Source organism: Haliotis rubra, unplaced genomic scaffold, assembly GCF_003918875.1.
Source record: "Haliotis rubra isolate DU_JTF1 unplaced genomic scaffold, ASM391887v1 Scf78, whole genome shotgun sequence".
In the NCBI taxonomy this organism is placed as follows: Eukaryota; Metazoa; Mollusca; class Gastropoda; order Lepetellida; family Haliotidae; genus Haliotis; species Haliotis rubra.
The window spans coordinates 828,818-853,059 of NW_025767501.1; the positions used below are offsets into that span (position 1 = coordinate 828,818).

The 24,242-nt window shown below is 43.4% G+C and overlaps 1 protein-coding gene across 2 annotated transcripts in view; it reads right to left on the reverse strand.

The window, feature by feature from the left end:
• LOC124260878 (F-box/WD repeat-containing protein 7-like) overlaps positions 1 to 24,242 on the reverse strand; it is a 96,791-nt gene that overhangs the window by 46,104 nt on the left and 26,445 nt on the right. For both annotated transcript variants that reach the window (XM_046695200.1, XM_046695201.1), the window contains exons 9-10: positions 20,078 to 20,202; positions 7,573 to 7,648 (exon numbers count right to left, since the gene is read on the reverse strand). In XM_046695200.1, the coding sequence (XP_046551156.1) occupies positions 7,573 to 7,648; positions 20,078 to 20,202 (201 nt within the window). The remainder of the gene's footprint in view (positions 1 to 7,572; positions 7,649 to 20,077; positions 20,203 to 24,242) is intronic.

Below are 24,242 nucleotides of genomic sequence, written 5' to 3' on the forward strand. Positions count from 1 at the left end.
TAGTAGCTTGATGATGAAGTTTAACTGTAGTTTGAGATGCTGTGGATCTTGATCTACTTGTATCCCGTCGTCGAGGTAAAACGCACTGCGTAGTCCTAGACGATGTAGGTAGGTGACGATAGGTTTCGTTACTCTCGTGAATAACCAGGGGGCCGATGATATTCCAAATGGGAGTACTTTCCATTGATAATGCAGCCCGTCTAGTGTAAACCGTAGGTATTTCCTGGATTCGGGATGTATCGGGATGTGTAGATAAGCATCCTGCAGATCTATACTGGCCATGTAGTCCATGGGACGAATTAGGTGCCGTACTTGAGGTAGATGTATCATGCAAAACGTTGGCGGTTTGCGTAGATAATCTCTGTTGAACGTGCTCATGTTGTAAATGAGTCTGTATTTCTCCTTGGAGTTTTTCTTGGGCACTAGGAAAACTGGGGAGTAGAAGCCTGGTTCGATGTTTACTTGATCTAGTACTTCTATGGCCTGCTTGGTTAGGAGAGATGTAACAGCCTCTCTTAACTTTGGTAGTTGTTGCGCCTGGAAGTCGAACTTGTGAGGGTTGACTGTCAGCGGAGGCGTGGCCTGTAGTTGGATTCGATATCCGTGTTGAAGAATGTTGGAGACATATGGGTCTTGTGACATTCCCCAGTTCTCCCAGTGCAGTTGAAGGCATCCACCCACTTGTGACGGTTATACTGGAACGGCTGGGGGGTGGAAGACTCCAGTCGTTCCGAACCTGTCTTTCATCGTTTATAGTTGCGGGAACCTCTGGGTGCCCTGCCTCTTCCTGACCCTCCTCTGTAGTTGCCATATGGGCGACGAAAAGAATCTTTTCCTCTGGAGCTGGCCATCTTCCTATCCCGTGCTTTCTGTAATCCAGTGAATTTAGATTTCCCTGAATATCTCTGTGAAGTCTGCCTGATGACGCTGGCTAGCATGTCCATCGACTTTATCATAAGGACTTCTCTAGAATCCTTGGTAGCTTCCTTAGAAACTTTATCTATTCCTCCGTCGAAGATGGATGGCATAGACCACGGGGGCTGTGTAGAGTGGAGCTGTAAACTGTTCACCCCAGCTGCAGGAAGCGATGAGGCCTTGACGACGAGCCAGAGTTAGTGCTGCAGAGACTGATGTGAGATGATCCTTTAGAAACTGCTGGTCCTTCTTTTGCATAAGTAGGGCCGAGTAGACCATTCTGTCATCCTCAGATGTCGAATCTCGAAATCTGGTGATAAGAGTCTCTTTGATCATTCTAGATCTATTAAGGCCGAAGAACATTTGCCTTGTCATGGTTTCGATCTGAACCAGCTTGCGGTCGTCAATCTTATAGTTCTTATTCTTGACATCGTTGATCACTTTGTAGTTGTCATCGATCTCTTGTGCCTTGAAAAAGGGGTCCATATTATGAGTTGAAAACTTCTTTGCGTTGAACTGTGGTAAGTGTGGCGCTTGGACTTTAGTGGCTTTATGGAAGGCTGTGTCCAGATTCTGAGGGACCGTAGCAATCGGGTCGATCGGAGGTAGGGTGATGTTGTCTGCATCGTCCTCCCTCATCACGTAAGTGTGGGCCGGATTACCGTTCTTGGACGGTGAGGCTAGGTCCAGGTTGTTAACCATCCAATAGCGTATCTCAGCGTCGGAGAATATGATGCCTCCATCATCTTCTATAACGGGATCGCTTATAAGAGGTTGATGCTCTTCCGATGGTGACCTGTATGCTTCTACCTCTGTGCAGGACGACGACACCGGAGACCTGACTGGGGACTTCCGTGAAGACTTGTGCGGCGAACGGTGTGGTGACCTGCAAGGCGATTGGCGAGGTGGACGACGAGGTGATCGGCGTGGAGAACGGCGAGGAGATCGTCTTGGTGAACGAGCTGACGAGCTGTGTCTAAATGGTGACCTTTGCAGCGATCTATGTGGTGAACGTTGATAGCTTCGCAAAGCTCTCGGTGAATCCCTCGATGACCTTCTAGAGGAAGATGACTTGGAGCCTGTAGCTGGTGCCCTTCGCGAAGACCTTCGCGAAGCTTCATCTGAGTTCGGTCCTGGGGAGCGACGACTTGACCTTCGCGAAGGCTGAGGGTCCGAGTCAGAGTCCGGGGATGAGATGATCTTTCTCTTCGAGCGTCCTCGTGCGTGTTGATCATCAAGGTCCGAGGTAGATGATGATCTAGACGTCTAGAAGGCTGTACATCTGGGTCCTTCGCCGAGGTGGTCTGTGACTTCCTTCGCGGAGGTGGCATTGTAGTGGCCTCTACGTTGAGGGGGGGTCCCTCTGGGGTGTCGTCTACGTTGGAGCCTTCGCGAAGGCTCAGGCTCTGGGCTGGTTGTCTCTCCAGTCTGTATCAGTCCTCCATCATCTTCATGATCTGCCGCATCAGGTCGTCTGGGACGGTCTGTGAAGATGTAGTCGGTGCCCTCTCTGCGTTGGTAATGATGGGGCCCTCAGGAAGATCGTCCGACATCAGCGTTGGTACATCAGGCTGCATGGCGATCTGCGCTGACGTCACTGTTGCCGACACCGGTCGTTTCTTGTGGCGTAGATCGGGTATGATGATCGGCTGATCATCATACAGGCCCAGTTCTGCGGCTGGAACAATCTTGGCTGAGAAGGTTCTAGAAGACTTCGTTGATTTCCCCTTGGAGGTAGACGCTGCCCTGGGGGTACGGAGTCTGCGTTGAGATGATGTCGAAACCCTCTTAGTCTTTGGCTGGGACGACGGGATGTCTGGGGATGCAGGACGCTTCATGGAGACAGCGGACTGCGTCCCACGCCTCTCCTCTGAGGGTAACTCTAGCGGAACACCAGACGGGAGGGGGTCGTCTGACAGCAGCTGACTGGCTAGGGGTTCCGATGTATCGGCCATGGCTAAACCTTGTTTGCGTGACCTATCTGCTGCATGTCTCAAGACGCAAAGATAATATTTATTAAATGCAGAATTAGACAGATTAATACAATAACTGCAACGTGAAGAAAACGCACATGGCGTAGTACAGCTTGGGCATATTAAATGCGGATCAGCAGCAGAAAAACGTAATCTACAAATAGTACAGATTTTCATCAACGTAAACTTGCTGAACAAACACGGCGTCCCGTGAATAAAGAGCAGAAATACGATTAATTATCAATACATAATTGTAGAAGGATACTAGCTACACCTCTATAGAAGACTATAAGAGGTAATAAACTAAGAATAATCAAAGGATATAGTGTGTAGGGAGACACAGGCGCTCTCACATCCTGCTCACGGGGCGAAGAAGGAGAGAGTGAAGCATGAGGCCAGAGGGTGGCGCCTCCTTTCCCGCGCAAAGGAAGAGGGAGGCAACTCGTGGTGAGTACTAATTAGTGATTTTACATTGAAGGGAGCTTCAATTAGGGAGAAACAAGTGTTCCACTATGTTCGCAAGAAGAAGAAGACAAGCAAAAGAGCATGAGTCAGGATGAGGAAAAATAATTATTTATGTACAGATATTGTTTGCTAATTATTAATTAAATCATACTCTCCAGGTTTTAATTTTACAAACTGTTTTAGTCACAGGGAATCTCTCATATAACAAACCCAAGCCAGAGCAAGTCTACATGAAGCCAAATATTTGAACAAGGGCAGGGCACTTTCCTTGTCATTGTAGATTATGTCAAATTTGTAAAAATCCCCCGAAGCACTTAGATAAAGGGCTTATAGTCACACATGCCTCCTGTCCCTCCCCAAGAGCTGTAGAAGTACACATGTGAAACTCACAGCTGATACTGTCACTGACACCAACACATCTCCCGTGAAATATATCACCACAATCATCAACTGGTGACTTGTTGGAAGTAACTGAATTGACCACCAGAATTGGCTGGGAACCAACAATGCAAAAATAACATATTTAAAGGAGCATGACCAGATCTAAAGTTATATTTTATTTTTGTTTGCATTTATGAAGACATAAACATAAATACAATGTGCACACTGTAAAAGTCTAGGATGCCAATAAGTTATGCCTCCGTGAACACAAAAATGTTTCGAAGTAAGGAATAATAATTCCACAAACTGCTCATATCTTCAACACAAAAAGAATTGACATCAGTACTAAATCATTCAGCACAGTAATGCAAAACAAGTCGCTTTTAGGTCTAGATTTATGGAAACATAAATGCAAACAAAACTATTTAGTTAACCAATGACATGCCATGAAACAATTTGCAATTTATTTATTTATTTAATTTTGTATAAAAGATTTTCCTATTTGGATTTTTAAAAAACCCATTCACAACATCAGTATGAGCCTATAATAGAAATGAAATAAATCATAAATCACAGTCCTGTTGAAGGTGCTGCAGCAGAAAGAGAGGCAAGAACCAGTCTAAATGAGGGCTCGTTTTCAGTTGTTGAGGGAAGAGGTTACATGTTCTTGTTTTATATGCCCACACAGAAAGATGATGTATGATAACTAGTTTGTACCAGGGAACAAGGAGGGGCAAACAATCCATCATAATACTTCTGAAATACAAGCGAGTAGAAACAAACAGAGAGAGACTCCCATTGTAAATTAATTCTGATGTTGCATGTTTAGACTGATAAGCACATAAGCATGTGAATTAAAACAGTTCCCAAGAAAATATGAAAGGATCTCTGATGACATGTGATGGAGCTCAGGGGCGGATACAGCATTTTGAGAAAGGGGGTGCACACTATTGAGAAAGGAGGGGTGCACACTACTGAGAAAGGAGGGGTGCACACTACTGAGAAAGGAGGGGTGCACACTCTTGTGAAAGGGGGTGCACACTATTGAGAAGGAAGGGGTGCACACTTCATTTCCACCCGAGTTTCAATGGTCAATTAACAAACTTTCTGGACAAAAGGGTGTGTGTGCAGGGGAATATTATCGACTGCCATGTTGAACAAGATTCACTGAGAGTGTCAGTTGCTACTGAATCGTCCCTCCTCAGTGGGACTCGTCACTACATGAACACCATCCAGCAGCTCAGTTGTGTTTAGATTCATGCATGTATGGCTGATGTGTCTTGTATTTTAGTCTCCATCACAACTTGAATTAAAGCTTTACAATTGCATAATTTGTAAGTCACTGATGCAGCAAGTTGGGTCTTGGCTAGGTCCCAAGCAATATCTGTATGTCATGACAGGCACCTAGTGGATTGGGTGGTCTGACTCTGGGAGTTGTCTGATGGTGTGTCATCATAAAAATTAACTCATAAGGTGTTACTGGTCAGTCTGCCCAAGACTTAGCTGTTTCCAGCCCCCCATCTTACATAGCTGGAATATTTGGGCATCAAACACCAAAGACAAACAAAAACAATAAATTAGACCCACAAGAACAAAAGTAGTGAATTGTTTAAAAATATTCAAATATACTGAGTCAAAAAAGAAACTTCACAAAATGTAATTTGAAAAATAATGAATATTTTTTTTTCTGATGATACATCTATGTATCCGAAATGGGATCCCTATCTTTCGACTCTAGAAAAACGTTAGCAAAACCCACTCAAACCCATCCATTCGTTGTGCAAATGATGTTAGTGCCGAATCAGGTTTTGCACGTGCAGTCGATCACGTGATCTTCGCATCAAAGTTTTCTTCATATGCACGTGTTTGCATTGGCCTCAAGAATTGAAAAAACACTTTTAAACCACAGTTCTAACGGTACTTGAAATGCCATGATTGTCAAATGTGCAACGTGAACGTGCCGTTGGCATGTTGCCAGCGGGAAGATCAGTTATTGACGTCGCAAGAGCAATGGGATGCAACCGTCGTACTGTGTATGACTTATGCAGGTCGCCTACAACAAACTGGCACCACTTCTGATCGCCTAAAGGTTGGGTCGTCCGCGTGTGACGCCACGAGCAGAAGACCGTCAAATCGCCCTACGCCACCTATGTGACAGATTTCTGCCGCTACACGAACCAGGGCTGAGATGTTTAGAGGTCGACTGTCCTCACAGACCATTCAAATCGGTTGCGGGCTGCCAATCTCCATTCTCGACATCCATATCGTGGGCCAATATTGACGCCGCTTTCATCAACGCCAACGCCTGCTGTGGGCCCAACGCCACCTCCGATGGACCCAGAGAGACTGGAATCGAAGTCGCCTTTAGCGATGAATACAGGTTTACCCTCAGATTCGCGGACGGCAGGCATAGAGTCTGGAGACGACGTCGTGAACGGTATGCCCAATGTTGTGTACAGGAAGTCGACAGATTCGGGGCCGGAAGTTGCATGGTGTTGGGTGCTTTCTGTGGGAACAACCGTTCCCGACTTCTGGTCATCCGTGGAAACCTCACAGCTGCTGCTTACCGTGACCAGGTTCTCTCCCCTGAACTCGTTCCTTTCATGGCGGCTCATGGCCCAGGTCTACAGTTCCAGCATGATAATGCTCGGCCGCATACCGCGATGATGACTCGAAATTTCTTTCAAAACGCTGGAATCAACGTCATGGACTGGCCATCGAGGTCCCCTGACCTTAATCCAATACAGCACGTTGGGGATGCACTTGGGAGAAGGCTTCGTGGTCTTAGGAACCAACCTCAGAATTTGCAGGAACTTGGCTGCCTTGCAAGAGCAATGGCGCAGAATCCCCAACCACGGTTCACAAGCATCAGGCAGTCGATGAGGAGACGGTGTTTGGCAGTGGTGAATGCGCGGGGCGGCCATACACAATATTGAACTGAGAAATTTCGCATTTTTATTCTTGTGACTTGACATTCTGTATACCCATGTTTTGGAACGGCGGTGTAGCCTAATGGAACTGATTATGGCACTGTCAGTGTATCGAGTACATCACACAGATCTCAGCAATGAAATAATAACAATTTAACCATCTTACCATCTCTTGTTCTTTTATAGTGCCCTGAAGAAAGAATGTGAAGTTTCTTTTTTGACTCAGTATAGAAAATCCACACTTTGCCATGAGAAGTGTTGCATAAACATGAAGTCAACGGAATGCAGGCATGAAATCCCAGGTTCAGTTCACATGTGGGCCTGTGGTTCATACTTGTTGATGAATGTTAAAAAGTATAGGCTTCTAAAAATATTATTGTCACATCTACAAATAGTTTGAAGCAAGAATGACCAATTGACAGAGTTGGTAACTTACATGAGCCACGCGGCGACATGTCTTGTATAAAGCCCCCACTTACAATAGATAAGTCCAATGGTTGCAAAAATAATTAAAAAATGTTCATGCAAAGATACCAAAATGAAGGTTATTTCCATTTCAATTTGTTAACATTCACCAAAAATACATTTCCATTTTATTTCTTAAATCAGGCAGTTATAAATCTTTTTAAAACGGAAACATTCCAGCACATATTTGATGACAACATTCAAATCCAGATTGATGCCATTTCTTTCTCACATCTGCTTGAGCACACATACAATGAGAATACCGAGGAATATTCGGATGATGTGTACACTTGATGAATTCTGATATTGTACAAATGTGTATCAAAATCTGAATCCGTTAAACAATTCGCCAGAACAATTTTTGTCAATGTGTATACAGATATGGATGTGTTATTGAATAATTGACAGTTACTGTTAATGTTTATCTGTCTGAAATGACTTACCTGACAGACTCCAGATGATGACTGCACTGTCTGAACATCCTGATGCTATCACTTCCTTGTTGTAGGCCAGGCAGTACTGTAACATACACGATATGGTCAGGGAATAGTGAGTGAGTGAGTTGGGTTCAACACTTTTTGTACAGTGCGTCTTTTTTCCTAAGACCAGGGTCCAAGTCCAAAAATATGTACTATTTCTGGCATTTCAAACTATGATATTGCTGGAATAGTGCTGAGAGCAGTGTAAAACCATTGAAGGTGAAGCAGTTTGTGATATATCTCTTTGGTAAAACCCATGACACAGGTTTGCATGGTGCTAAAATAGAATGAAATAAGGCAAAAACGGTAATACAGCTCATGATCCTTAGAGATCCCACTGAATGCAACTCTACAGCGAATTTCAGTGCTTTAGACAACTGGGGAACCTTCGCCCTGTGGAGTACAGTAAAATAGATATATATATATAAACTGGCTTAAATATATTACAATAATGTAATTTTTAGAGTAAAATTGATATTTTATACTTATCCTGACTCATGCTTTTTTGCTTGTCTTCTTCTTCTTGCGAACATAGTGGAACACTTGTATCTCCTTAATTGAAGCTCCCTTCAATGTAAAATCACTAATTGGTACTCACCACGAGTTGCCTCCCTTTGCCCTTTTGGCGGGAACAGGTGTCGCCACCCTCTGGCCTCATGCTTCACTCTCTCCTGATTTTGCGAGCCCAACACTTGAATTTACAGGGAAATCCAAAGTGTTATGTGGGGAGGATGGGAGGGCTTACCTCATGAGTCAGGATAAGTATAAAATATCAATTTTACTCTAAAAATTACATATTTTTCCTTATCCTGACTCATGCTTTTTTGCTTGTAGAATCCGACGGAACCGGAGGTGGGAAAACAGAATACTTTGGATTCATAATTAGTGATTTGAATAGATATAACTGTAATAACCCCTTACGGGAACTTCATGAAGGCATAGACTTAGGATATTTCCTCTATTATAAACCATAGGTTATATAATGCCATAACTGGGGTATTACATTAATAATATACTGAGATATATTACATAGATATAAATAATGAAATATAAAAGCGACTCTGATAGAGACGCTGTATAACTGAACATAATATCAGTATAAGCTTAAGGCTGAATAACTTAAGCTAAGTATATACATAGCCCTAGAACTCCGTAGAGTTATAAGCTAGATAATGTATGTATACCATACATAATAATCTCGTGAGGGTAATTTTTAACGCCTACGAGGGACTGTCAGCTGCTGAGCGAGGACCAAGGGACCGAAATGGTGAATGCCAGATACGTCCTCGGTGGTGATATCTCTCAGATAGTGATTAGCAAACACCATGTTAGATTTCCAAAAGCATCCTTCCATAATTGTGTTCAATGAGCAGTTACCGTGTAGGGCGAGAGTGGAAGCCAATGCCCTGATCTCATGGGGATTTGATGCTGTTGGAGGGTCCAAGCCTGCTGCCTTGTAGGCACGAAGTATGACAGTCCTTATCCATATAGATATGGTGGTACGAGAGACTTCTGTCTGAGTTGTTGCCGACAAGGGGATGAATAATCGTTTGAGAAATCTTCGCCTTGTTTTGGAACGTCGTAAATAGATTCTGAGAGCTCTGACTGGGCACAGCGATAAGTCTAGTGTATCTTGAGATCCGAGAATCGAAGATAGTGCCGGGACGTGGAATAACCTGTCTGGTTGACCTGGTAGTTGATTTTTGGCGATGAAATCCCATCTTAATCCCAGGTGCGCTGTGTTTTGATTGTCATCAAACTGTATCCTCTCATAATCTAGAGCGTGAATTTCGGACATTCTGGCTGCCGTGGCTAGAGATAACAGGAAAAGTGTTTTCTGTGAGAGAAATTCAAAGGTTGTCGATTCCAATGGTTCATAAGCCTCACTTGTGAGGTGTTGTAGCACTACATTCAGATCCCAAGCTGGGGCGTGGAACTTCCGCTTTTGGTCCTCCAATCGGAAAGCACGTAGTAAGGCCAGTAACTCTGGCGACTTAGTCAATTTGACACCCGTTCTCATCGTAAGCACAGAACTAAGCGCGGCAAGATATGTTGATAATGTCGAGCCTTTTAAATGTTTGTTTTGACGAAGGTAACACAAATAGTCTGCCACTTGAGGATGTGTAGCATCTCTCCGCTGTAAATCCCTTATTTGCTGCATAATTTTCGAAACTGTGCCACTTGTCGTCGTACAAGTTTCGCGTAGAATACCGTAAGGCAAGCGTGACCGCTTTTGCCGCCCTGGCAGAATATCCTCTCTTGTTTAAACACATTTTAATACAGTCCATACGTGAAGTTGGAATACTTCTGGGCTTCCGTGCACCTGTTTGGTGTGTGGATGTATTAACAGATTTGAGCGCTTGGGTAGCTCTAGTGCCGGTTGACCGATTTCTTGAATTAGAATGGGAAACCACGTTCTGGCCTGCCAGTAGGGCGCGACCAAAGTGAGTTGTAGGCTCTGTGTTTGTCTGATTTTCTGTAACACTTGAGGCATTATTACTGGCGGCGGAAACGCGTACGCATTGAGGCCTTCCCAGGATATGCTTAGAGCGTCCGTTGCCCATGCTTGTGGGTCTGGGACTGGTGACACGAATGTCGGTAGCTGATTGTTGAATCGTGTGGCGAATAGATCTACTAGCGGCATTCCTATTTGCTTGGTTATCTGTGCAAATATCTCTGTATTGAGCATCCATTCTGTCGGTGACGGTTGATGTGGCCGAGAGAGTGCGTCTGCTAGTACATTTCTGGCTCCGGGAATGTGACATGCTCTGACCTGTAGATTTAGATCGTGGATTAGATCGAACAGTTGAAAGCTTAAGTTCAAAAGGTTCGGTGATCTCGTTGAGCCTTGTCTGTTCACATAGAACGCCACTGCCATGTTGTCGGTATGAATCATTAGGTGCGCATTTTGTAGAATGGTGCTCCAATGCAGTATGGCGTTGATTACAGCTTTCATCTCTAACATGTTTATATGGAGCTTGCTTTCTTGCTGATTCCATAACCCTGATGCCGTCCGGTTGGCGAGATGAGCTCCCCAACCTTGGAGTGACGCGTCTACATATAGATGGGTTTTGAATTCCTGCTCTGCTAAACAAATCCCTTCGCAGACATTCGATTTCTTTGTCCACCATAGTAGATGAGGTCTGAGACGTTTCGGTAGACTGAATGGTTGTAGGTCGTCGAGATGTGCATTGATGAAGACCTGTAAGGGACGTAACTGTAATCTGCCTCTGACTGTCATGTCTTGGGCTGATGTGAGGGGACCTAGTAGGCTCTGCCACTGTCGAAGTGGTAACGGAGAGAGTAGAGCTGGTGGAATGGTCTGTTGGATCTTGGTCCAACGGTCTTCTGGTACAACGATACGGTTGAGATTCGTGATAAATCGAATGCCTAGGAACTGCAGGTCTTGCGATGGTACTAGGTCCGACTTGAGTAAGTTTACTAACCATCCTAGCTGTGTTAGTAGCTTTATGATGTAGTTTAACTGTAGTTTGAGACGCTGTGGATCTTGATCTACTTGTATCCCGTCGTCGAGGTAAAATGCACTGCGTAGCCCTTGACGATGTAAATAGGCGATAATCGGTTTCGTTATCCTCGTGAATAGCCAGGGGGCTGATGATATTCCGAATGGGAGTACTTTCCACTGGTAATGTAGCCCGTCTAGTGTAAACCGTAGGTATTTCCTGGATTCGGGATGTATGGGGATGTGCAGATATGCATCCTGTAGATCTATACTGCCCATGTAGTCCATGGGGCGAATCAACTGCCGTAACTGAGGTAGATGTATCATACGAAACTTCGGTGGTTTGCGTAGATAATTCTTGTTGAAGAAGCTCATGTTGTAAATGAGTCTGTATTTCTCCTTGGAGTTTTTCTTGGGTACTAGGAAAACTGGGGAGTAGAAACCTGGTTCGCTGTTTCTTTGATCTATTACTTCTATGGCCTGCTTGGTTAGGAGTGATGTAACAGCCTCTCTTAACTTTGGTAGTTGATGTGCCTGTAAGTCGAACTTGTGAGGGTTGACTGTCAGCGGAGGCTTGGCCTGTAGTGGGATAAGAAATCCGTGTTGAAGAATGTTGGAGACATAAGGGTCTTGTAACATTCCCCAGTTTTCCCAGTGTAGTTGAAGGCGTCCACCCACTTGTGATGGTTGTACTGGAACGGCTGGGGGTGGAAGACTCCAGTCGTTCCGAACCTGTCTTTCAACGTTTATAGTTGCGGGAACCTCTGGGTGTCCTGCCTCTTCCTGACCCTCCTCTATAGTTGCCATATGGGCGACGAAAAGAATCTTTTCCCCTGGAGCTGGCTATCTTCCTGTCTCTTGCTCTCTGTAGACCCGTGAATTTAGATCTCCCTGAGTATCTTTGTGAAGTCTGTCGGATGACGCTGGCTAGTGTGTCCATCGATTTAATCATCAGGACTTCTCTGGAATCCTTAGTGACTTCCTTGGAGACTCTGTCTATTCCTCCGTCAAAGATGGATGGGGAAGACCACGGGGCTGTATATAGTGGAGCTGTAAAGTTCTCACCCCAGCTGCAGGAAGCGAGGAGGCCTTGACGACGAGCTAAGGTCAGTGCTGCTGAGACAGATGTGAGATGATCCATTAGGAACTGTTGGTCCTTCTTTTGCATAAGTAGGGCCGAGACAATCATTCTATCATCTTCAGAGGTCGTGTTACGAAATCTGGTGATAAGTGTCTCATTGATCGTTCTAGATCTATTTAGACCAAAGAACATACGTCTCGTCATGGTTTCTATCTGAACCAATTTGCGATCGTCAATCTTGTAGTTCTTGTTCTTGACATCGCTGATCAGCTTGTAGTTTTCATCGATGGTGTGGTGTCTGAACTTTCGTGGCTTTATGGAATGCTGTGTCTAGATTCTGTGGTACCGCAGCAATCGGGTCGATCGGGGGTAGCATGACAGCATCTGCATCGTCTTCTTTCATCAGGTATGTCTGCGCCCGGATTGCCACTCTTGGAAGGTGATGAGAGATCTAGGTTGTTTACCATCCAATATCTGATCTCTGCATCTGAGAAAATAATTCCTCCATCATCTTCTATTCCAGCATCATTGATGAGAGGTTGGTGCTCTTCTGATGTTGGACTGTGTGGTTCTATCTCTATATCGGGTGACGCTTGTGGAGACCTGGTTGTAGACTTGTGTGCAGACCTGTGTGGTGATCGACGTGGTGATGTACGCGGAGATCGGCGTGGTGAACGGCGAGGAGATCGTCTTGGTGATCTACGTCTGTGGGTTGACCTTCCGGAGACCTGTGAGGGGAACGTTGATAGCTTCGCGAAGCTCTTGTGTAGTCCCTTGATGACTTTCTAGATGATGACGATCTGGGTTCAGGCGTCCTTCGCGAATGCCTTCGCGAAGCTTCCTCTGCGTCCGGTCCTGGGGAACGGTGATATGACCTTCGCGAAGGCTTCCGTGAGGTCTGGTGGTCTGAGTCCGTATCTGAGGATGACGCCGAAGAAGATGTGATGATCTCTCCCGCCTTCGCGAAGGCCTTCGCGAAGGCTGTACATCTGGGTCCTTCGTCGAGGTGGTCTGTGACTTCCTTCGCGAAGGTGGCTTCGTCGTGGCTGCTACGTTGACGGGGGGTGCCTCTGGGGTGCTGTCTACGTTGGAGCCTTCGCGAAGGCTCGGACCCTGGGTTGGCTGCTTCTCCAGTCTGTAGTGGCCCTCCATCATGATCATGATTTGCCGCATCAGATCTTCTGGGATGGTCTGCGACGAAGTAGACGGTGCCCTCTCTGCGATGTTAACGGTGGGGCCCTCAGGGATCTCGTCTGACATCAGTGTAGAGGCATCAGGCTGCATGGTGATCTCTGCTGAAGTCACTGTAGCTGTCACCGGTTGCTTCTTGTGGCGTATGTCGGGGATGATGATCGGCTGGTCATCGTAGAGGCCCAATTCTGCGGCTGGAACGATCTCGGCTGAGAAAGTTCTTGACGACTTCGTAGATTTCCCTTTGGAGGATGACGCTGCCCTGGGGGTACGAAGTCTGCGTTGAGAAGACGTTGAGGCCCTCTTGGACTTTATCTGCGATGACGGGATGTCTGGGGAGGCCGGTCGCTTCTTAGAGGTGATGGACTGCATCCCACGTCCCTCTTCTGATGGGGTCTCTAGCAGAACACCAGACGGGAGGGGGTCAATCGACAGCAGCTGACTGGATGGGAATTCCGATGTATCGGCCATGTCTAAACCTTGTTTGCGTGATCTATCTGCAGCACGTCTCAAGACGCAAAGATGGTATTTATTAAAGGCAGAATTAGTTAAATTAATGCAGTAACTGCAACGTGAATCAAACGCACAAGGCGTAGAACAACTAGGGCATACTACATGCGGATCGGCAGCGGAAAAACGTAATCTACAAATAGTACAGATTTTCATCAACGTAATACTAGCTGAACAATCACGAACTCACGTGAATAAACAGTAGAAATACGATTAATTATCAATACAAATTAATGAAGGATACTAGCTATACCTTTATAGTAAACTATAAGAGGTAACTAACTAAGAAAAACCAAAGGATATAGTGTGTAAGGAGACACAGGCGCTCTCACATCCTGCTCACTGGGCGAAGAAGGAGAGAGTGAAGCATGAGGCCAGAGGGTGGCGACACCTGTTCCCTCCAAAAGGGCAAAGGGAGGCAACTCGTGGTGAGTACCAATTAGTGATTTTACATTGAAGGGAGCTTCAATTAAGGAGATACAAGTGTTCCACTATGTTCGCAAGAGGAAGAAGACAAGCAAAAAAGCATGAGTCAGGACAAGGAAAAATAACATAGTTTGCATTTATAGTTACAAATCACTCCATAGCAAGCTTTCAAATCATACGCACACATGACATGTATAGACATAAGCTACATACACGCTCCACCCTCCCCAGACAGACGTACCATCACTCTTACACATCCTCCTGATATACACATACAGCAAATGGTTCCCTACTCACAGAGCCCACTCCAATACCAATCCACATGGGCAAACTGATCTGACTGATCCTACTGATCCGACTCACACATGCTCCTTCATTACCACAGTCAGTCCACTTTAGCAAAACATCTGTAAATGTCATCATTCCCTAATTTAATTAAAACAAAAAAAAATGGTTACATATCAAAATATGAACTCATCTGACAATTTGTCAACTTTCCCCCAACATATATTTTATACAATCGCAATAAATTGGAAAATAAAACAAATAATGGTGATTTATTTGTACAGTTGTACATAAGTACAGGTGTCGTACATGCCAACTCTAACTGCATGGAAATATCCTTGGACCCAGACACACAGCCGGTCAATGATCATTAGACATATGAGCCTCAGATATACTATCTACCCTGGGGTTTATCGGAGTAATGGCTGTTGGGTTGTCTGGACAAACTGCAGCTTTATCATATTATACCATCATTTATCACATTATCTACCTCTAGTAATTCTGTTTAGTCTATGAAGGAACCATTGAGAGTTGAGTCAGTATAGTGTTGACTGACAGAAACACATAAAGCAAGAAAATATGAATATTGTATAGATTCACCAGGAACCATGTATTCTAAATCAAGGTGTATTCAGTCTGTGAACGTCATACTTTAAAGAGTTGAAATTAACCAGCAAGATTAAATTCTAAATTATATAGGTTCTGTGATAACAATAGTTGTTTTGATACATTTCAAATGTATGTTTGTTGTTTAATGTTGTACTCCATACTGCCCTTTCATCTATCCGATGTCAGCCTGTAAATAAGCCAATCTGGATTAGGAGATCATGCTGTCAAGGCTAGAGACACAACCAAATCACCTGACATGTCACCTGATCTGTCACATGACCAGTCACTTGACCTGTCACCTGACCAATGGAGAGACTGTTATACAGTGTATGAGTTGCTGGGGATCAATTCTAATGTATAACATTGTAGATAGTCATTCTTAAGTCACCTACTGCCTTGTTTGTCTGTTGGATAGTGCCTATCCAAATAGGGGATGGCTGGTAGTTTAAACCTCCGAATGCGTCAAGATGTTAAAAGAAGGAACTTGCTGTTTCCCAGTTGGAGTCGGTATACTGCATCTGAATGGGGTATATATGGTATCTCAGTGGGTTAGCACCAGGGACCTGGCAGTTTTGGTCTCAATGTACACACTGTACTTGGAAAATAATTACTGGGCTTCAGCCTAATGAGGAACCCGCTTTCTTTCATTAAAAATGACTGACTGAGTTTGGTTTTACACTGCTTTTAGCAACATTCCAGCAACATCATGGCAGGGGACACCAGAAATGGGCTTCACACATTGTACCCATGTGGGGATTCGAACCCGGGTCTTCGGCATGACAAGCCAACGCATTAACTACTAGGCTACCCCACCTCCCCTAAAAATGACATGCTTTTAAAAGCACTCTTCATTGTGATCACAGTATCAGTTGCTGATGAGACAGGAGGATAACAATCTTTAGTGTGTTACTGGAAACTTTCAGAAACAGATATAAATAATATTTTTAACTGTGATAAAAAGTGAAAACTCATTTTACCCAAGATAATAACTAACGCTTATCTGGTGAGTTGGATTTTACTTTCTTTAGCATCAAATGAAACATTTTTTTTCTATTTTGAAAAATAATGAAAATAATTTCAGAAGAATGCAAATATATTTCTAAAGGATATACAAAACATCACTACTAGGTAAAGAAACACAACTGTAAGTTACACGAAGATAGTTTTATGCTGAATGAACACATAAAGGCTGAAACAGCTGGAAGAGATTGATTCAGTACATGTTTTGAAAGTTGTCCATCCTTCAGCGCGCTGCAGTGTGGGAGGCAGGAAATAGATACAGCAATACTGTATCTGAAACCATCCTCAGCACTCAGGGGTGTAATCAACCCCTGGTTCCAATAACACCCTTAGGCATCACAGAAAGGTATGTTGCAAGGATAGGAGGTAGTATATGGTTGGATTCACACACCCATGGGGAATCAAACCCTGGTCAAAAGCAATTTAGTACAACTTTGGTGAAACAGATCTGATGATAGCACACAAACATCATCATCATCATCATCCGGGTGAATCTGGGATTGAAATCCCATCACAAGGGGACAAGTCTTTAAGTTTCAGCTTCAGCAGTCTATGGTCAAGAGGAGATTATGCTTGCAGCATAAGGAACCTAAGTTAAGAGACTTGAGGACCAAAGTATAAAACATTGGTCATAAATCAAAATATCACAAAAAGCAGAACATATAAATTAAGATCTACTTTTAGCTATACATATGCTTTAATATTGAACTCAATTTGTATGTAATGGTTATTAGACATTTTCATTCATGTGAGCTCAAATGCATGATGAAAAAAGCTATTTAAAAAGATTACTCTGATTTTGAAAACATTTTTTCTGCCACAACATATTTCGTCTCACATTCTTCTCAGTAAGAATAATCCCTGCAGTAATAATGTATTACCATTCCATGATGAACCTGACTACCTGGTTATGAACCCATACACAATATCTTCCTTGTGCGTACATATCAGTGGTGATTATCAGTTTAATCAGGTATCCTGGATCACATGTCTGCTTGATATACAACCCAGTCGGAGACAACAGCTGTCAATTAGAAATAGACGCTACCCTAATGAGGATGAAATATGAGGTCTATTTCAGAGATAGGTTGGGTAGGTTTTTCACACAATGGCCAATTAGTGGGGGAAAATTGTAACATGAGATGGGTTCAAAAATAACAAATTTACAAAAATGCGTTGAGTTTGGAAAATTTCATAGTTTTGTTTACTTAAAAGTAATCTTCTTGAATCAATGTCTCCTTACATTAAAATAAGTCATGTGTTTTTTGCCCATTTGAACACATGTTGTTTATAAAAGATCCTAAAAAGAAGCACAGACGGTACACAACTGCAAGATTTGTAAAACAAAATTGTAAAAATATAATCTAATATTCATATTCAGCAATTGAGATGACAAGATGATTAGTGTGTTGAACCATATGGTCCTATGGGGAATATCCTCTTTTCAAATACAGTCAATTAGAAATACTGAAGTCAAAAAGCTATGGGGTTTTTTTTTAAATATACTGAATTTCTTGAAGTTGTCTTTAAATATCACTGAAAGAAGAAGTTCAGTTAGTGTACACTTAATCAAGTAAAGTGTCTGTTATGAATTGTTTTGTTTTTTAATTTGCAACACCTGAAAAACTAAACATTACAATCTTCAAACAAATGGGTAATTTTCTTGCATTGCATAAGTTACTATTTCTGAGAGACCCAAAATAAGAGAAACAACAAAATGAATTTTCGACATATATTTCTGGTACCAGAAAATGGAAATGGTGTATTTTTAACTTTTAATCTCAGATAACTGGAGTAAACATCAGAAGTAAATCAAAGTAGGGTTCTAATTAAGAAAGTCAAGAAGTGAGTGAAGTGTGCTTGCCATACCTAAAGGTCAGTAATCAAATATTTAGGGGGTCAATTCCTTAGTATCTAACAATGTACTACAAGACCATTTGCACATATTTTTAAGAGGTAATCCTTTATACATTTGTTGATTGACCTATTAGAAAGAGGTTGACCTGTTTGACTGGCCTCAGTCAAACAACTGACACTACAACATGGAAGACATCTGTCCTCATCATCCCATGCCTTCAAGAGAGCTCCTTATGGAACACGAGGAAGTCATGGTGTTAAGAGACATGCATATCATGTGTTGAATGATCATAAACCTCTTACTGACAAAGTTAATTATTTTTTACAGGAATGACTTTTGGAAATTGTAGGTGTCAAAATTGTTTTAAAATTTCTAATAAATCTTACACATTATTGGATAGTTTTCTGCAGCAAATTCATCGCATAGCAAGCTGACACTATCAGTTCTCTTCCCCCACCCAAGTGAGATATCTCTGGGAATAGCTCACCATTGCATTCATATGCATGTGGCCTGCTTTGGTAAACTAGTGGGTCTGGAGACAAGCAGAAAAAATATTAAACATGAGAAAATATGGCGTCTGTGTTATCTGGTAATGACACCTGGATGTCTTGAAGCAGCTGAGGTAGATAGCCCTGGGTATCACACAATCACTTCTGACATGTGCATTAATCTGGGGGAATTAAGTGATGGTGGTAAGGGGAGAGGCAGTGTGGAGGGAAGGGGGTAAGGATGGAGGTTGGGAAGACAGGAGAGGAGAACTGGTTGAAGCAGAAGGAAGGAGTAGGGAAGAATAAAATGGATTGGGAAGAAGGGAGAGGGGAGAATGTGAGAGCAATGTGGAGGAAGAAATGAAAGTGAAGAAAATGGGAGGACAGGAGGGGGAGAGTAAGTGGAAGCAGAATGAAAAGATGAGTAAGGAAAGGGTGGAGAGAATGGAAGATGGAGAAGAGGAAGTGGAAGCAGGATGGAAAGATGACAAATGGGGGTAAGGAAAGGGTGGAGAAAATGGAAGATTGAGAAGAGGAAGTGGAAGCAGGATAGAAAGATGAGTCAGGAAAGGGTGGACAGAATGGAAGATGGAGAAGAAGTGGAAGCAGGATGGAAAAGATGAGTAAGGAAAGGGTGGAGAGAAAGGAAGACGGAGAAGAGGAAGTGGAAGCAGGATGGAAAGATGAGGAAGGGAGTAAGGAAAGGGTGGAGAGAATGGAAGATTGAGAAGGGGAGGAAGTGGAAGCAGGATGGAAAGATGAGGAATGAAAGAAAGGGTGGACAGAATGGAAGATGGAGAAGAAGAAGTGGAAGCAGGATGAAAAAGATGAGGAAGGAGTAAGGAAAGGGGAGGAGAAGAATTGAAGACGGAGAAGAGGAAGTGGAAGCAGGATGGAAAGATGAGTAAGGAAAGGGTGGAGAGAAAGGAAGACGGAGAAGAGGAAGTGGAAGCAGGATGGAAAGATGAGTAAGGGAGTAAGGAAAGGGTGGAGAGAATGGAAGATGGAGAAGAGGAAGTGGAAGCAGGATGGAAAGATGAGTAAGGAAAGGGTGGAGAGAATGGAAGATGGAGAAGGGGAGGAAGTGGAAGCAGGATAGAAAGATGAGAAGGGAGTAAGGAAAGGGTGGAGAGAATGGAAGATGGAGAAGAGGAAGTGGAAAGCAGGATGGAAAGATGACAAAGTGAGTAAGGAAGAAGGTGGAGAAAATGGGATGATGGAAGAATAGTTTGTTGTTTAACGTCACACTCTGCAATATTCCAGCTATATGGCAGCGGTGTGTAAATAATCGAGTCTGGACCAGACAATCCAGTGATCAACATCATGAGCATCGTATGCATTTGGGATGCGATGACATGTGTCAACCAAGTCAGCGACCCTGACCACCCAATCTCATTAGTCAACTCTTGTAACGACAAGCATGGGTTACTGAAGATCAATTCTAAGCCGGATCTTCACGGGTGGAAGATGGAAGAGGTGAGAGAGGAAGTAGGCCATTGACTTTTAACTATTCTGTAAGAAATTTCAGCATTACTTACAACTTCTCCATCATGTCCAGACAGGATGTGTGTACATTTCCCACTGGACATGCTCCATATCCGGAGGTCCTTGTCTGCACTCCCACTCACAATCTTCTCACTGTCAAACTGACAGCAGCTGACCACTGAAACATAACACATGTCATTTAGCTCTCCAACAAACTGCTTGTCTCCATTGCCCATACCGCACTGGAAACTGAAAAACCAATCAAGTGATTAACTCAAGTTTCAATTACCTTATCTGTATTAACAATTCTGATCTGTATTAACCGTTCTGATTCATTGCTACTCAGGATTTATTCTTCATGTGCAACCTTCCACTCATTTTCGATGAGTAAGTGACTTAGGATTCATTACAGCTTTGAACAGCACTAAAGTTATAAGTCTGTGTTGGGTCACTGTAGGAAGAATGCTAAAATTGAAAGATTTCATCTCATATTTGAAACTTTTTCATCTTCCTCTGAAAGGAGGAATAATTTTGGCCCATTGGAAATGTCAAATCTGAAAGTTAAGGGAATTTGAAAGATTGGTTTGGAAATTACTGAAATTACAGCCAGTTGAAAAATCTATTTTTCATGCATTTAACTTACATGATCAAGTGCAGAGGTATCAGTGAAATGAGTTAAAACGGCCAGTTCAGTTATGCAGAAGACTGGGATGCAAGACATATTGATTTGAACTGGAAGACTTGCTCAGGTTCAAATATTATGAAAAGGTTTCCTGAAAACCAATAAAATCGACCTACTAACACACTTTAATCCTACTTATATATTTACTTTACAAGTGCAAAATATGCAAGTGTTGAAAGTCTTGTTCATATCAACACATCTGACAACCTCCACAGCACTTTCTAAAGGTTTTGTTCCTTTCTTGAATTTATCACCTTCCAAAAAAGACTCTTTCCATACCATCATTCCTTTGTATACAAGAAGCTGATTCATGTGTCCCATTACAGAAATCACAAGAATGTACTCTTAAGGATACAGTAGTCTGTCTCACAGTCCCTGAACCATATTATTTTCACTACAGCCTAGCCCTCCCTGCAATGCTAAAGGCCTAAATGAAGCAAGTCAGAATTCACCCAGGTTCACTGGCTTCCCTGGCGCTCCTTTTCAGTTTAAATGGGTTTATTTGTTACAATCAAAATAATATATATTCAGAGACTAAGTGTTAGTGTAGGAAAACAGTTAGTCATCTTTTTATTTTGATTGATTGCTTGTTGTTTAATGCCGCACTCATTAATATTCCAGCTGTATGGCAGCGGTCTGTAAATAAGTCTGAACCAAGTATGGACCAGACAATCCAGTGATCAACAGCCTGAGCATCGATCTGCGCAATTGGGATATAATTACATGTGTCAACCAAGTCAGAAAGCCTGACCACCCAATCCCATGAGTCGCCTCTCACAACAACCATGGGCTGCTGAAGACCAATTCTTACCCAGATCTTCATGGGTTCATCTTTCTATTGCATTATTACCATGCTAATTTCTAACATACAAAGTTACATATTGTAGAAATCAAAATGAAGTCAGTTTGGTTTTTTTGCATAGAAAAGGATCACTGGATATGTATGCTGTACCATGTGCACAAATGACAAAAATGTAATTTTCTGAATAAAATTGATATTTTATACTTATCCTGACTCATGCTTATTTGCTTGTCTTCTTCCTCTTGCGAACCTAGTGGAACACTTGTATCTCCTTATTGAAGTTCCTTTCAATAAAGTGTACGTAAAATCACTACTCACCAGAGTTATCCCTGTTTCCTGTTTTGGCGGGAAAAGTGGTGCTTTGACTTCCCACGCTTCACTCTCTCCTGATAATGAGCCCGACACTTGAATTTGCAGGGAAATCCAAAGTGTCAAGTGGGGAGGTTGGGAGGGCTTACCTCATGAGTCGGGATAAGTATAAAATATCAATTTTATTCAGAAAATTACATATTTTTCCTTATCCTGACTCATGCTTATTTGCTTGTAGCATCCTACGGATTTGGAGGCGGGAAAAAAAAATACTTTAGGATTTCGTGTAGTGATTTACGTCAATATATACCCCCCTATGGGAACTTCAGTATTGGCACTGTGCTAATCTCTGCTGCTGTTTGTGACCCTGTCCTTTCAGCTGCCTTTTGATGGGGACCACAATTGTTAACTTTTGGTCCTTTCTTATGTTAACATTTATATGTGGATTTTGCGATTCCATTTCTTGATGCAAGCATCAAGTGGAGAAGCCGACCCTTTCCTGTACGCAGTATTCTTACAAGTACTGGGTCATATTACTTATGCTAGTCGTTAGATCGCAGCAGTTAGACTTAAGCAAAACTCTGCTGAGTGTAGGCTTGGTAAGTCATGTGATAAAAGAGCGAGACTTCGTCCTCAGAGTCTTTGAGGAACTGTCAACTGTTGTGCGACAACCAGTGGTCCTAAATGATGAATGCCTGAGACGCCCTCGGTGGCGATATCTCTCAAGTAGTGGTTTGCAAACACCATGTCTGATTTCCAGAAGCAGCCCTCCATTATCGCCTGTGTAACGAGCAATTCCCATGTAGAGCGAGTGTTGACGCAAAGCTCTAATTTCATGTAGGTTGGAGGCTCTTGGAGGATCCAGTCCTGCTGCCTTGTAGGCCCGTGAGAATGACAGTTCTGATCCAGATTGATATCGTGAGCGTGAGACCTCCGCCTGTGTCGCTGTCGATATCGGGACCTAAAAAAGTCGCTTGAACTTGGCGCCTCCTAGTTCTGGATCGTTGTAAATATATTTTCAATGCTCTCACTGGGCACAAAGATAAGTCAAGCGTATCTTGTGGTCCGAGAGGACGGAGGATAGTGCTGGGACGTGGAATTGTCTGTCCGGTTGACCTGGCAGTTGATTCTTTGGCGATGAAATCCCATCAGTAGTCCCATATGCACTGTGTTTTGATTTTCATCAAACCGTGTTCTCTCAGTAGTCTAGAGCATGTATTTCCGACATCCTGGCTGCTGTTGCTAGGGATAGCAGGAACAGCGTCTTTTGTGTCAAAAATTCGAAGGATGTCGTCTCTAATGGTTTGTAGATCGCCACTGGTGAGATGTCGTGAGAACAACGCTGAGGTCCCACGCCGGAGCTTTGAATCTCTGTTGTTTGTCCTCCAATTTATAAGAGCGGAACAAGGCCAGTAAGTCTTGTACCTTTGTTAGCTTGCCACCTGTCCTCATAGTAATGACTGAGCTCAATGCCGCTAGGTATGTTGAAAGCGTAGACCCTTTTAGCTGTTTTGTTTGCCGTAGGTGACAAAGGTAGTCCGCCACTTGAGGGTGTGATGCTTTTCTAGCTGAAAACCCGTTTCTGGCAGCATATGTCTCGAAGCTTCGCCACTTGTCGTCGTACAAGTTGCGTGTAGACTTGCGTAAAGCTAGTGTCACTGCTTTCGCTGCTCTGGCGGAGTACCCTCTCTTGTTCAAGCACGCCTTGATACAGTCCACACGTGTAGTTGGAATGTCCCTTGGTTGCCGTGCGCCTGCTTTGTGTGAGGATGTACGAGTAGATTCGACCACTCTGGTAGTTGCAGCTGTGGTGGTCCTAGTTCTTGTATGAGAATGGGGAACCATATTCTCGCTGGCCAGTAGGGCGCGACCAAAATCAGTTTGAGGTTCCTGGTCCGGCTGATTTTCTGCAACACCCTCGTTGGTAGCGCTGGCGGTGGAAACGCGTACGCGTTTAGTCCTTCCCAGGATATGCTGAGAGCGTCCATTGCCCACGTTCGTGGATCTGGTACTGGAGAGACGAATGTTGTCAGCTGATTGTTGAAACGTGTGGCGAAGAGGTCCATCAACGGGGCTCCTATCTCCTTGATGTTCTGTTTGAAGATCTAGGGATGTAGCATCCATTCCGTCGGAGATGGTTGCGTTGGACGGGAGAGTGCATCTGCTATGACATTCCTGGCTCCTGGAATGTGGCATGCTCTTATGTGGATGTTCAGATCGTCGATTAGGTCGAACAGTTGAAAGCAGAGGTCCAGCATGTTCAATGATCGTGTTGATCCTTGCTTGTTTATGTAGAACGCCACTGTGGAGTTGTCCGTGTGTACCATGAGATGCGCATTCTGTAGAATGTTGCTCCAATGGAGTATGGCATTGACGACTGCTTTCATTTCCAGCATGTTGATGTGCAGACTTTCCTCCTCCTTGG